Source organism: Tenrec ecaudatus, chromosome 1 (assembly GCF_050624435.1).
Source record: "Tenrec ecaudatus isolate mTenEca1 chromosome 1, mTenEca1.hap1, whole genome shotgun sequence".
In the NCBI taxonomy this organism is placed as follows: domain Eukaryota; kingdom Metazoa; phylum Chordata; class Mammalia; order Afrosoricida; family Tenrecidae; genus Tenrec; species Tenrec ecaudatus.
In genome coordinates, this window is record NC_134530.1 from 7,773,146 (window position 1) to 7,788,222 (window position 15,077).

Consider the following 15,077-nt stretch of genomic DNA (forward strand, 5'->3'; position numbering starts at 1 on the left):
TTTTATTCCCTTGTGGCCATTGTCCCTGTGAATTTGAACTGATTTGACATCATCTAACAACAATACCGACTTAGCTTGGTAAAAAGTACGTAAAATAGAATGGGAGATCCTCTTCCAGAATTTATCATCAGTAAGGGCTGGAGTGGGTACCAAGACCGTGGGTTTTTCACAACATACCAGTGGATGCTCTTGCTGAGTATTGTGGATCTACACATTGAATTATCTGTCATCCCATCTTTTCCACCAGATTCACCAATATGGAACAAAGAAACCACACAGGTGTCTCACAATTCATTCTTCTGGGACTGAGCGTGGATCCAGAAATGCAGCCTCTCTTCTTTAGCCTGTTTCTGTCCATATACCTCATCATCCTCTTGGGAAACCTACTCATCATTCTGGCTGTCAGCTTTGACTCCCACCTCCACACCCCCATGTATTTCTTTCTTTCTAATCTCTCCTTCACTGACATCTGTTTCAGCACAACCACAATCCCAAAGATGCTGGCCAACATCAAAGCTCAAAATCAACACATCACTTACACAGGATGTCTCATGCAAATCTGCTCTTCCTTGGTTTTTGCTGGTTTGGAAAATTTTCTCCTTGCAGTAATGGCTTATGACCGCTATGTGGCTATCTGCCATCCACTGAGGTACACTATGATCATGAACCCTACCCTCTGTGGCTTGCTCTCCCTACTTTCCTTGCTCATGAGCCTTATGAATGCACTGCTTCAGAGTCTGATGGTGTTGCGCCTGTCCTTCTGCACAGACTTGGAAATTCCTAACTTCTTCTGTGAACTTGCTCCCGTTCTCAAACTTGCCTGTTCTGATACCTTCATCAATTACATCCTAGCATATTTGGTGATTACATTTTTGGGTGGTGTTCCTGTATCTGGAATTATTTTCTCTTACTCACGGATCATATCTGCTGTCTTGAGAAGGGCATCAGGAGGTAGAAAGTATAAAGTATTTTCCACTTGTGGGTCTCATCTCTCCATTGTTTCTATATTCTATGGAACGGCCCTTGGTGTGTATATCAGTTCTACATTTGCACAGTCCTCCAGGCAGACGGCGGTAGCCTCAATAATATATAGTATGGTTCCTCAAATGATGAATCCCTTTATCTACAGCCTGAGGAACAGAGACATGAAGGAAACCTTGAAAAAATTCACCAATAGGATAAGATTAATTTAGGTATTCTTTTTTGTGGCTTTGACTTGGGATTCTAGGATGAGTCAAATGGAAGGAATGTTTCTGATGCTGAGGGCCTACTGTTCCATCAGCAAGTTCTGCTAAAAATGACTAGATAAGATAATGTCTAGGTATATTTTATCATCTTAATGAAAAAAAAGGAGATGCCAAGAATTTCATCTCACTAGGACTAATTAGGGAGTAATTTTGGCTTCTGTTCACATGGCTTTAAGCACAGGATCAAGATGGAGATAATCTCTAGGTAAGCCACAGCTTTCAACGTGTATTTTTTAACACTAAGTTATCCACTGTCTCATGCTTTGCTTCTTTATAGATTGTTATCTAAAAATCTTGAAAATGAATTCCTTCCTTAGTCTCTGCTTCTATGGAACCTGGAAAAATAAAACTGATGATTTAGAGTGTTGATTGAAGTACTAAGAATCTCAGTAACCCATCTCAAATGGTGTTTATGAAGAAAACAAGCTTTTCTGCAGAGAAGAAATTTACTTCAAGCAGGAATTGTAAACATGATGGAAGAAAAGAAAAGTTGGCGGGATTAGTAGGATCACATTACCACCCCACTCACCCAAATATACAAATTGCGTCCATCAGTCAGAATTGTGTCTACAGTTTTAGAGGAAAATGGAGGGGTCACAGGAGAATTAAGGAGTTTGTAGAGTGCTCTCCTGATTGTTCATCACTAGGGTAAGAGAGGAAGGCTGTGTTAGTCCGCTGGGGAAGAGTTCCTCACTTAGTACCCAAGGTACCTTGTTCTTCAGACATTTCTCCATTGACACTCATAGAACACTTGTGTACAGGCGACACCTGAAACCCTTGGTTGTAAATGATCATCCTGAATATTATGAAACAAATTTCTGTTTCTAGAGAGGCATGAGAAGGGTGAGCAGCTTAATTACATCCTTATGAAATTCTTATACACTCTGAAGCCTGAGAAGCCAAATATTAATATTAGAATAATATAAGAGAGAATATATTTGCATTCTGAAATGTGAAATATTTGGCTCAATTGTACTTGTCAAAATATCAATATAACCTGTGTACAGATGTTCACTGTAGCATTCTTTATAATATCCATAAGGTAGAAACAATCAAAATGCTCATCAATAGATGAAAGGATCAACAGGCGTGGCATGTGTTTATAATGGATTATGACTCAACCATAAAAATAAATGAAATTTTGATGCATGTAATTGCATGAATGAACCTTTAAACCACAATTCTGAGTAAAATGAGCCTACCACAAAGGCATAAATACTGGATGATCTTACTTAAGCAAAAATAAATAAATGAACTCAAAACAAAGATGATCAGTTTGGACAAGGGATGGAGAGATGAAAGGGGAGTTTTGCACATAAGATTTTATGGTAAAGCTGGTGAATTTAACTAGAAAATGATAGTAAAAATGGTTCCACAATGTGAAAAATCTAAGCAATATCTCAGAGTTGTACAAGAAGAAATTGTTGCACTTGTGTTTGTTTTGTTAGGTTTATTTTCACCACAACAAATATACATATAATGTAGAGTATAAAATGTACCTCTAGAACTTGCAGAATACTAATAACTGAAAACACATACTGTATACACTCAACCGTATATACTCGAGTATATACTGACCTGAGTATCAGTCAATGCACTCAACTTTAGCATAAAAACTGTATAAAAATGTTCTGAAAAACTCGGCTTATAGAATTCTTTAATTTCTACATCACTAAATTCTGTGGAAGGTGCATATATTTAAATAGTAGTTGTATTGAATGAATTTCCTTGAAGGTGGACAGATATAATCCCATGAAATCCAGCATTGTACATCAACAATGATTTTGAAATGGGCCTTTCAACAATGAATACAACTCCATTTGTTTTTATTGTATCTGTGTTAGACAGGGTTCTCTAGAGAAACAAAACCAGGACATTGATAATTTTTATATATTTATAAAGATAGATAGAATAAGAAATAAACAGTTAACTAATCTATAAAGTAGTACAAATGACTTGGTGCAGCTCACTCCCGTGAGACAGCTAGTACACCAGCAGTCCTTCAAGTCTTGAGGGCCGTGGGGTAGTCCTCTGTGGAGCAATTCAGGTTATCGGGCCACAGGGAGCAAACAGCAACAGGTTACCAACAGTCAGCCAGATGACAGGGTCTGACAGTCCTCTGTTCAAGAGATGTAACTTCCAGTAGTGTGGCAAAGCAGGTCTTGAAGGAACTTCAAGTTAAAGTGACACAGTCCATGGGTTACGTGTCCCACAGGTAGTGTAGCTTGCAAATGGAGGCACAGAGCAAGCAAGGCAGGTGCACACTCATTCAGTGATCAAAGAGCAAAAGAGAGAGAGGTGAGGTTCACCAAGCTTTTCATCTCTCTGCCCTTCAACCAGTCTCACATGTGTTCATTAGCCATGTTGGTACAACCAACGTACCTATCACAGTATCATTCCTGGCATAGTAAGTCACATGATTTTCTGACTACAATGGTCAATACCAGTACATTTCAGCTCTCTAAAGCCTAGGGTATTAATCTTTATGCATTCCATTTTTATTTTTGACAATTTCCAATTTTCCTAGATTCATAATCATGCATTCTAAGTTAATATCATTAGTATATTTTTGCAACTGTTTCTTCCCATCTTTAGTCAGGTGCCATCAGCAAACTAAGACTCCACTCCTGTGGGCTTTACTCCACTCATGTCACCATGTTGAATTCCACTCTGAGAACATCGTTCCTCCACAGTCACATTTTGAGTGTCCATGACGTGAGTTGTCATCCTCTGGTATGATCTCAGACAATGTTCTGTTTCCATTTGTTAGGCCTTCAGTATCAAAGTTGTTTTTAAAGTTTTCGGTGGCTATTTCCTTTGAAGTGGGAAGCCAATTCTTTCTTTGTAGTCTGATTTCAGTCTGGAAGCTCAGCTGGAGCCTGTTCACTGTGGGTGACCATGCTGACATTTGAAATACCAGTGAAATAACTTCTAGTATCACAGCAGCACACAAGCCACCACTGCATATATTGTTAACATATCCTGAAGAAATTCTATACAACTGATTTCAGTTACCATTTGAGTCATGATCTCAGTATACATTGTTAAGGCTAACTAAAATAAGGTGTGGCAATGTATCATCCATCCTTCATGATAGATGTGGCAGTTACATAATGTCATGTCAACTTGGGAAGGGGTGGAGTCCAGCTTTTCAATCAGGTCGCAGCTTGATGACATCATTTGGCGGTGCTATGGAAATAAATAGCTCACGGAGTCCACATACATACACACTCTCTGCTTCATCTTCTTGCTGACGAGACACATGGACCTATGCTAGAACCCTGGAGCTGGAGGAGCCACGTGGAGATCCCTGCCAGTGTTGAAGTGCTTCCACTACCACTAGATCCAAAAGAATTTCCACCCACATGCCTTGAGACTTCCTGCATTTGACATCATTGCATGTGTTGTGTGAGTCTGAAGAGGAATTTGTAGATTAGTATTGGACCTATGGGCTAATATTGGACTTATAGACTTGATCTGGACTGGGCTGGGATGCTTTCTCAATATACAATTGCTCTTTTACAAAAATGTGGTGAAGGGAGACAGTGTGCAGTGTAAAATAGTAATGTAGGAATAATTTATGAATTATCAAGGGTTCATGAGGATGGGAGATGCGGGCAAGGAGGGGAAAAAGAGGAGCTGATACCAAGGGTTCAGGTAGAAAGAAAATGTTTTGAAAATGATGGCAACATATGTACAGGTGTGCTTGATACAATTGATGTATGGATTTTTATAAAACTTGTAAGAGCCCCCACTAAAATGGTATATATATATTAAAGCATAAGTTAGAATAGGTTATGAGGGCAGGTTCTAAATCAATCATTTTATGTGCTCAAGCTATAATTTTGGGGGGCCCTTTGACAATGCTTCTTGTCTCTTTCTAAAGTTACCACTCTATATCTTCGTATATTTTATCTTTTATTTCATGTGTTTAAAGTGAGTGATGTTAAAATGGCAAAGGGTGACATCAAAATGCCATCTTTGAGTTTCAAGCGTGCTAGGGTAAAAGAAAAAGATTTACGCTGTTCTATAGGAGCCATTTTATTTTGCTTTAGACAAGAAAAGACAAAAGTGTAGCCAAAGGCTATTATCCAGATGAAGCAAACGGTTGGCCAGTAATGGTACCCAATGCAGAGGAAGATGGAATCCCCTGAATTGCTCATGGTGTTCATTGTACATTCTAGAGAACAAAGGAAATCCTCACAAGATCAAGATGATCAAAAACCCACTCCTATCAAGTTCATTATGGCTCAAAACAGCCTTGTATCACAGAGTCCAACTGACCCTTTGTGTTTATAAGAATACAAATCTTTATGGGGGCATGTACCCTCAATTTTCTCTCCCGTAGAAATTGACAGGGTTATACTTCTGGCCTTGCTGCTAGTAATCGAACACCTAAACCACAGCCTATCCAGATCATGATTGGGCTGGGAAATCAGTTCATTGCTGTAGCAGATGGTAAAACCCTTAAGTCAATATCCCCTTTTCTTTGACTTCCTGCTTAGCAGTCACTCTTTAAAAAATGTAAATCCTTAATCTTTGAATTCCTGGCCATCAGCATTTCTTAGAAACTCATTCTAGCCTCAACTAGATCTGAGAGCAGGAGTAGTCCACACATCAGTGTTGTCCAGCTACCCTCCACTCCAAGAATCACTGGAAAAGAGCACATTACCTGATGCACCTTGCTCCCTGAGCCCAATTTTGAATCAAGAGGTGCATCTAGAGGACAGCTGGGAAAATATAACTTAGCAGCCAGAACACCATTTATGGACACAGGAGGGCTAGAATGTAGGGTGGGGTAGGAACAATCCCAGAAATCTAAAGGGCTTAAAGGTCCAGGTGCCTCATTTCAGACAGTCTACTCTATTTGGTCATGGGTACCCTTGTGGGTGCAGACAATTAAATATCTTTGTTTCTCTTGCATGCAGGGTCCGCTTTATTTATTTGGCTAATAAAGTCAGATAAAGATTCAAAGGTTAAGTGACACTGACTCAACTCATTGCCATCGAGTCAATGCTGACTCCTTGTGACCTGCTGTGGGTTTCTGAGACAAAATATAGATAGCCCAGTGTTTCTCCTGCGAAGCTGCTGGTAGTTTCGAATGGGGGTTCATGATGATTGCAGCCAAACTTGTAATAACTATACCATGAATGCTCCCTTAGTCGACAATAGTGGCACTATATAAGCAGGAAAGAACCATGATTGGGATATGCATACATTTACAGGTTAAAATGAGGCATAATTATAGGTTAATTGGTTCTGGAGTTTTGATGTATTGGACTTGAATTACCCCAACCTTTAACTCAACATTACTAAAACTAACCCAAACTTCTCTTCCCTAGGCTTGTATAGTCATATTTTTGGTTTAATGAACAGCACATAGATAAGATAACACATAATTAAAATGGCATCTGAATCTCTGCAATGACTCAAAAGGATGCTAGTGGGCCTGTTGTAGATGATAGTTTTCCAGAAACAAGATGCCTTAGGATTTAATCACTCATACAAATGAAATATTGAGGAAACTACATATTAAAAGAGTTTATATGGATGCCATTCACATAAAGTAAAATACATCATAATCACATGAAAGTATTGAACTCATGAAAACAGGAGATTAGTTAAGTGGATAGTGATGTGAAACTCCATCATCACTTATGAAGTACACAATGCCATTTCCTTATATTCACTAAAATTTTGTTAAACTGTAAACTAATGCCTAACCAGCAACACCATGTTTCCCTCACAGCAATATTGGAAATGAAGAACCATACTTTAAACTCATAGTCTCTTAATGTATAGAAAATATGCATTGAGACTGTTTGGGGAGAAAAAAAATTGAAAAGGAGGTTTTTAAACTCAAAATGGAATGGAATGTGTCTGTATATACTGATCATAGAAAGAAATGACCACAAAGGATAAATACATTGAAATCTCTCTTATAAAATATGCACAAAGAGATTACGTTTCAGGAAGTATTCCTCTCTCAGAAAGATAAATTCCTGCGTATTTCCATTTTCCCATAGTTTTGCTATTATAACTATATTATTTGTATCATATCATTGAGCTACATGTTTACATTCTGAATTGGAATCAGGCTTCCTAATATCATTAATGTGGTTGAGATGCCTTTAGATTGATATGCAAGGTATGTGAAATATTATTGAGGAGAAATAGACAGATATATGGCCTCTAAGGCTCAGGAAATTAGGCCTCCTGAACTCCCATCTACTATTGTCTTAGGCTTTCAGGATTTTCACTTCCCTGGGATAAAATAACAATAAAATGGTTTGGTTAATGAGGAGCTTTGGATATTGAAGCCCCAGGGAAATGTAGAGTGAAATAGTCTGCCTTTGACAGCCTTTTTCAACAGCCCTTCTCCAGTCTGGATCTAAAACTTCTAAGGAATAATCCACAAGTCCAGATGGCTATCTGGTGCCCCACATGGGTCCCTTCGCCTTTATCCAACATCCGGAAGAGCTGTCAAGCACCACTCCTCAGTGATGCCAGCCAGGTAACTTGGCAGCCATTAATGTTTGAAAAATGAGGAAAAGATTTAACTAATAACTTCATTCATAGGAAACTGTAATGCATAAAATTATTAGAATCAAGTCACTCTCAGGCCCCTTCCTAGCTTCCATCTTCCTGACATGTTTCCTTTTATCTCTGTACCAATAGCCCCAAAGGAGTCATGCTGGTGCTGCAGGTTAGGCATTGGATGAAAGATGGGGCTGTTTTCCACCTTCTTGGCACATTTCTTTAGTTTGATCCAAATATCCTCATTCAACTAGACTCTTACTCTCTCTCGACAGTGCCAAGGATCATATTCTTCTTGAGCAGGAATCTGCCCTTTCTCAAACAAAATTGCGGTTACACAATTCTGGCATTTACTTGTACTCTTGTGAAGATCGTAGGGAGGAGCATTGGTGAACTTCATTTTATCTTCCTATCCATGATCTTCAGTGATGTTACAGAACTCTTTATGGGATTAGAATGCTTCCTCTTTCTCCTGCTCGTTTGAAATCTCTGACGTGGAGGGGAGGGGGGAGAAATCCGATGAGTATCCACGATAGCACAGCAAGTCAGCGTCGCGCAGAGCATTTGGTTTGGGGTTCACAGTACTTGGCACAGTCTTTAGGGGTGACTTGGTTTACACGAGGAGGCCGGCATTGAGGGCTCAGGAGGTGGAAATGGAGATCCCGGCAGACTTAGCAGACTGCCGTGGTACGTTACCTGTCTGTCTTTGTCAAAATCACCAAATATTTCAAATAGAACTGTACACACTTTGGACAGTGGGGAAAAAAGACTGCCTCTTATACCTTTCTAGAAAGAGCAATTGGTGACATGTTTGCTGTAGAACTCCAGGTATTTTTTTTTAATCAACACAAATGTCCATGCAAGAAGCCTCTATTTTGTCATCCTCTCTGTTGCTCTTTTTCCCTCCCAGAAGCAGCCTCCTCTTGCATATGGCGGGTTCCCTGCTGCATGGTTTCTCTCTCTCTCTCTCTCTGATATACCCCCCCCACATACACTCTTTTTATCTATCTATCTATCTATCTATCTATCTATCTATCTATCTATCTATCTATCTATCTATTTTCTATCTATCTATCCATAGATGTATATGTGTCAAACCAAGCCCACTGTTGTAGAGTCAATTTTAACCTGAAGCACTCCTATATAGGATTTCTGAGACTGCAAATCTTCAAATAAGCAGAAGCCCTCATCTTTCTATTGCAGAGAGGCTGGTAGGTTCAAAGTGCAAAACTTGAAATTAGCAGCCCAACCTATAACCCACAACACCACCAGGACTCCAGATAGATAGATAGGTAGACAGGCAGGCAATAAGGTAGGTATGTGTGTAGGTAGAAGGAGGAAGAGATAATAAAGAATTAAAAATTTTAAATTGTATATAGATTTAGAAGGAAAACACCTGTAATAATTATTAGGGAATAAATAAAAAGTGTTGTGTAATATAGTGGAATATTGTATATTATCATGGGATGTTATATTGTAACTGGACTTAATAAAACAGAACTAAATGTATCAACATTCGTTGAAAACTTGTTAATGAAATCAACTGGAAAGTTACATATATAGTATGATTGTGCTTATATAAAGCATGAAAAAGGGAGATGAACAAGCAAAGTAGGCAGTTACTTAGGAAGCGCAGGGGGAGCTGGGCAAGCCAAGGAGAGGTTTGAAAAGTCATTGAAGTTGTTGAATTTAAAAATGATCTGATATATAAACCGCTACCTAAGTCACAATAAAACGTCTTTGAAGCACAAATATATGTAACTTTACAGAAGAATTTAATAAATTTATCAAAACATGCAGTGACATAATGATATGAAGTTTATGCAGTGTTCAACACTGTGGAAGAAATAGTCAACACTGAGCAAAATGCATAAAATGAGTAGCAACAAATATACTTTTATTATTTTGTTGCAATAAAATTATCCACAGTACGGATGGTCAAATGTGTCAGCTGATAGCATTGGCTAGTGTATCCCCAGCCATTTACTGCCTCGCCCTCTACTTTTCATTCTGCTTGCAATACACAGATTTAAAAAAAAAAAAACACAACTCCTAATTGTTCTAGGTTTTAAAAAATGACTTAATTTTTCACATTGTAGAGTGGTTGTCATAAATTTTCCCCACACACTTTTTTCAGGTTCATCTGACCCGAATGTATGTATTTCCATCGCCGTGTATGTTTCAGCTGCCCATGATGTGTTTATTCAAAGTGCTTTTCTAGATGATCAAAACTCCTGGGGGAGGGGAGTTGGTGTCAGCATGCAATTTCCTCCCTGAAGTCTGCAGCGAGGATGCTAGGGATGTTCTCTGTTTCTCTCTTCCTTCAACTGCCCCATGCATTGCCTCTGCCCTCAGAGCAAAAGGTGACAAATGAGTATTGCTCATGACAAGAAACCCTGGTGGGCGACACATTGGGTTACTGACTATACGGCCAGCATTCAAAACCATCATCCACTTGGCAGTAGAACGATGAGACATCGTAAGCGCCTGAAGATTTACAGTCTTGTCAGTTCACAGGGGGGAGTTCCGCTCTGTCCTATAAACAATGACTCACTGCCATCGTGTCAATTCTGACTCATGGCAACCCTCTAGGGCAGGGTAGAACTGACCCTGTGAGGTTCTGAGACTGTAATTCGCTGCGGGAGTAGAAAGCCCACTCTTTCTCAGAGAGAGCGTCCAGTCGTTTCAATTGCTGACCTTGTAGCTGGCAGCCCAGCAGGCCTGCCACCAGGACTGCCATAGTCACTAGGAGTTAGAATTGATTCAATGACAGAAGGTCTTTGGGTTAGTTGTGCTGATTTTCCTATTTGTGACTCACACACAAATGCGCACTAGGGCTCTCCGAGTTAGGGTCCAATATACTAAGCACTCTACACGTTCTTTTCCCCCCTAATAATTTCTAATCATTGCAAGACCTATATAAGGGTTTTTATTTTATTTTATTCCATCTAGCAAGATGAGGCTTTCTCTGATTGTAAAGGTCTACAGTCTTGTTAACCCCACGGGGCAGCTCAACTCCGTCCTATAAGGTTACACAAAACTCACTGCCAGTGAGTTGATGCTGAGGTCTAGTGACTTTATAGAACAGAGTAGACCTGCCCCCGTGGGTTTCAGAGACAGCAACTCTTACAGGAATAGAAGCTCCCTATTTCCCCTAGAGCGGGTGGTGGTTTTTATGTGCTGACCTTGCAGTTCGCCCATCAATGGGGAACCATTATGAGACCAGAACTCCCACAGGGTCCCAAGGAGTCCTCATTGATTCAATGACAGTGAGTGTTTTTCTTTTGTTTGTTTTTGTGGTTGTTTCTGTTCTGGGGTTTGCTATTATAACTCGCACACAAATCCACAGGAGGACAAGTGTTTGTGTTAGGGTCCCATATGCTACGCACTGAACAGGTTGTTTGTTTTCCTAATAATTTCTAATCGTTGAAAGACGTCTGTAAAGTTTACCATTTGATTTTGTTGAAAATATACACAACGTTGTGATAAGAGCTGCAAGAGCCCACAATAAAAGGATTAAAAAAGAAAAGAAAATATATGGAGCAAAACATTCAGAAATTCAGCAGATCCCCTTCAGGGATATTGGTTATGTTCAAGTTGTGTGGTCATTCTTGATAACAATTTTCAAAGCCTTTGAGCACTTGGAGAATACATTGTGCCTTCTAAACATAATTCCCTCTTCCACTTTCCTCCCTTCACTATTGTTGTTATTGGAGTGGTAGCTAAGTTTTTTCTGCTCATAACAAACCTCACTACAACAGAACAGAACTCTGCCTAGTCCTTGCCAGGCTCGCGGTGGTGCCTAGCTCAGGCCTGTTTCTGCAGCTATTGTGGTGACTCGTCTCATTGAGGGTTTTAACCTTTTTGCTGACCCTCTACTTCTATGATCATTATGTCCGTCTACAAGAAAGGAACGCCTCCCGAGGACAAGTCTAAAGTATACAATCAGTCTTTTTTTGAAATAATTTTATTGGGGGCTCATACATCTCATCAAAACCCATACATCCGTTCATTGTGTCCACCACATTTGTACATTTGTTGTCATCGTCATTCTCAAAACATTTGCTTTCTGCTTGAGCCCTTGATATCAACTCCTCATTTTTCTCCTCCCTCTCTGCTTCCCCATCACTCATGAACACCTGATAATTTATAAATTATTATTATTTTCCCATATCCTGCACTGTCCCGCATCTCCCTTCACCCACTTTTCTAAGAAGTCTTAATATCCTCACTTCTAAGGAGAATTCTTGCTCTGCTCCTTTGAAGATTTCCATTTTCTGGCAGTCAATGATGGGCTTATTACTCATGCGAATATTATATATAAAAGCATGAATTCTCTTACAGCATTTCTTACTCATTGTCCAACTTCACATCCATATGAGGTATCACTTCAAAGTGATATCTGTGCTTTTTCACACTTCAGAGAGACCTTTCACAGCAAATTGCCTAATCCAATACGTATATCTTTGATGTTCTCACTGCGGCTTTGATGGGTGTTGATTACAGATTCAAGTAAAACCAAATCCTTTGCAATGTATTTTCTGTATTTATTACGGTGTTCTAATTTGTCAAGTTGTGAGGCTTATTTTATTTTCATTGAAGTACAATTTTTTTTCTCTTTCTGTCAAGGTATAATGTAGAAGGCTATGTTTGAATTTTCATAAATAATTGCTTCACATCTTGTTCACTTTAAGCAGACAGGGTTATGATATTTGAAAATTACGGTTGTTAGTGAACAATGCTCTCTAAACTTGATGCCGTCCTCTCTTTCTTATTCTGGTCCAGCTTTTCAACAAGTTTTCCCAGCATGCATATTGAATAAGTGAAGCCAACTCAGTTCTTGAGGAAGCAGCTCTTCCCCACATGTGCTTTGAATGCCTTCCAACCTGAGTGGATCGCTTTCTGGCATTTTATCAGACAGTATTCTCCTTTTGTTTTTGAATGCTTCTCTGAACAGTTTTTGTTTTTTTCCAGCAGTAGATTGCCAGCTACTCCCTCCTACACTGTCTTTATGTGGAACTCTGTTGAAACCTGTCCACCACGGGTGCCCCTGCTGCTGTTTGAAAGATCCATGGAATAACTCCCAGCATGCTATGCCATCAAAGGGCGCCAGACTAACAAATGATAATTGATTCATAATGAGAGAATTGAGGTTTCCATTGATGCAGTTCCCTGCCTTCTCTTACAATAATGCAGATAGGTGACTCATGCTTCCATGAGGATTTTTTTTTTAATTCCAGATTTTTAGAAGATGTTTTTCTTCATCTCAGAACAAGAATGGGAACCTGGATGGATGTCATTCACCAACTGCATACTGATTTTTGTTGGCAGACATAGAAATATCCAGAAGGAAAACATTTCATTCAGAAGAATTGAAGGAAATTGATTTACCCGGAGTGACTAATGACGGGTGTTAATGGTGCTCTATAAGGAACTATTCACAGAGATAATTCGGGAGCATCAACACAGCAGTCACATACTGTGACTATTGGAAATCAATATTATCGTTCACGTTGCACCTTGTGTCTGTTGTGCTTCACCTTCCTTTGACATGCTGCCAGGTTCATGGCAGCATGAACTAACATATTCACGAGACCTTAGAAGGATTCTAAGCAGTACACAGTTTGATTACAACACTGTAAAAGCAGATTGTATCTTTTTTTTTCATTTGAAGACATGGAATAATTCTGAAGGACAGAAGAGCACATCTTAATGTTTAGTCCATCTTCCCACCTTGTTACAATGTGTAAAATACTGGAGTTGGTACCAAGAAGCCATATTTCAAACAAGACCCCCAGGTATTGATATTGCTGGTAGTCAGGATCCACACACTTGATTATCTGTCGTTGCATCTTTTCCATAAGATTCACCAACATGGAACACAGAAACCATACAAGTGTTTCAAATTTCCTTCTTCTGGGTCTGACCGAGGACACAGAAATGCAGCCGCTTTTCTTTACCCTGTTTCTGTCCATATACCTCATCATCCTCTTGGGAAACCTACTCATTGTTCTGGCTGTCAGCTTTGACTCCCACCTCCACACACCCATGTATTTCTTTCTTTCTAATCTCTCCTTCACTGACATCTGTTTCAGCACAACCATAATCCCAAAGATGTTGGCCAACATCAAAGCTCAGAATCAGAGCATCACCTACACAGGTTGTCTCACACAGATCTGCTCTTTCCTGGTTTTTGCTGGTTTGGAAAATTTTCTCCTTACAGTAATGGCTTATGACCGCTATGTGGCTATCTGCCATCCACTGAGGTACACTATGATCATGAACCCTACCCTCTGTGGCTTGCTCTCCCTACTTTCCTTGCTCATGAGCCTTATGAATGCACTGCTTCAGAGTCTGATGGTGTTGCGCCTGTCCTTCTGCACAGACTTGGAAATTCCTAACTTCTTCTGTGAACTTGCTCCCGTTCTCAAACTTGCCTGTTCTGATACGCTCATCAATAACATCCTGGCATATTCGGTGGCTACTCTATTTTTTGTTGTTCCTCTCTCAGGAATCATTTTCTCTTACACTCGGATTGTTAGCTCTGTTTTGAAAATGCCATCAGCCGGTGGTATGTATAAAGTTTTTTCCACGTGTGGCTCTCACCTGTCCGTTGTATCCTTATTTTATGGGACAGGCTTTGGTGTGTACATCAGTTCTGCATTTGCACACTCACCCAGGAAGATCGCAGTAGCTTCCTTGATGTACAGTGTGGTTCCTCAAATAATGAACCCTTTTATCTACAGCCTGAGGAACAGGGACATGAAGGAAGCCCTGATGAAAGTCATCAGTGAGATCAGATCAGTAGGATAAGATCAGTTAATGTGGATGTGTTTTTCCCTTGGGATTTTTGATGGGTCAAAGTGGAAGGAATATAGCTTATCTTGGATGTTGTATTGTTTCATTAGCAAGTTCTAATCAAATGACTAGATACATAATGACTATATACATTGAAAAAATAATAGATATAAAATATTGAATTTTTCAAGAATTTCATTTTACTTTGGCCTACAGTCAATGTCCATGGAAGCAGCATTCAAGATATCAATGTTTTGTATTGTATTGAGCAATTCAGCTGCCAAACATCAACAACAATAACAATCCTTTTTGAAGTGTTAAAAGGAAAAAACATGTCACTTCAAGGACTAAAATGTGCCAGAACCAAGTCAAAGTATTTTTAATCACGTCACATGCATGTAGAAGCAAGACAATGAATAAGGAAGACATTATAAGAATCAATTCATTTGAATTATATGTTGGTGAAGAATACTGCATATACCATGGACTTTCAGG

General features: G+C 39.4%; 2 protein-coding genes across 2 annotated transcripts; both read left to right on the forward strand.

Annotated features, from left to right (window-relative positions):
* Positions 1-257: 257 nt before the first annotated feature.
* LOC142424817 (olfactory receptor 7G2-like) lies at positions 258-1,193 on the forward strand. Its single transcript, XM_075530464.1, has one exon. The coding sequence runs from the start codon at positions 258-260 to the stop codon at positions 1,191-1,193; it is 936 nt and encodes a 311-aa protein (XP_075386579.1).
* A 12,420-nt stretch (positions 1,194-13,613) lies between these two features.
* LOC142425729 (olfactory receptor 7G2-like) lies at positions 13,614-14,597 on the forward strand. The gene has a single exon (XM_075531448.1). It carries the CDS (start codon positions 13,659-13,661, stop codon positions 14,595-14,597), a length of 939 nt encoding a protein of 312 aa, XP_075387563.1. The 5' UTR covers positions 13,614-13,658.
* The last annotated feature ends 480 nt before the right edge of the window (positions 14,598-15,077 follow it).

Bases quoted from the DNA above. Each gene is read 5' to 3' on its own strand.
- LOC142425729 (XM_075531448.1), top strand. From the start codon at position 13,659: ATGGAACACAGAAACCATACAAGTGTTTCAAATTTCCTTCTTCTGGGT.
- LOC142424817 (XM_075530464.1), top strand. From the start codon at position 258: ATGGAACAAAGAAACCACACAGGTGTCTCACAATTCATTCTTCTGGGA.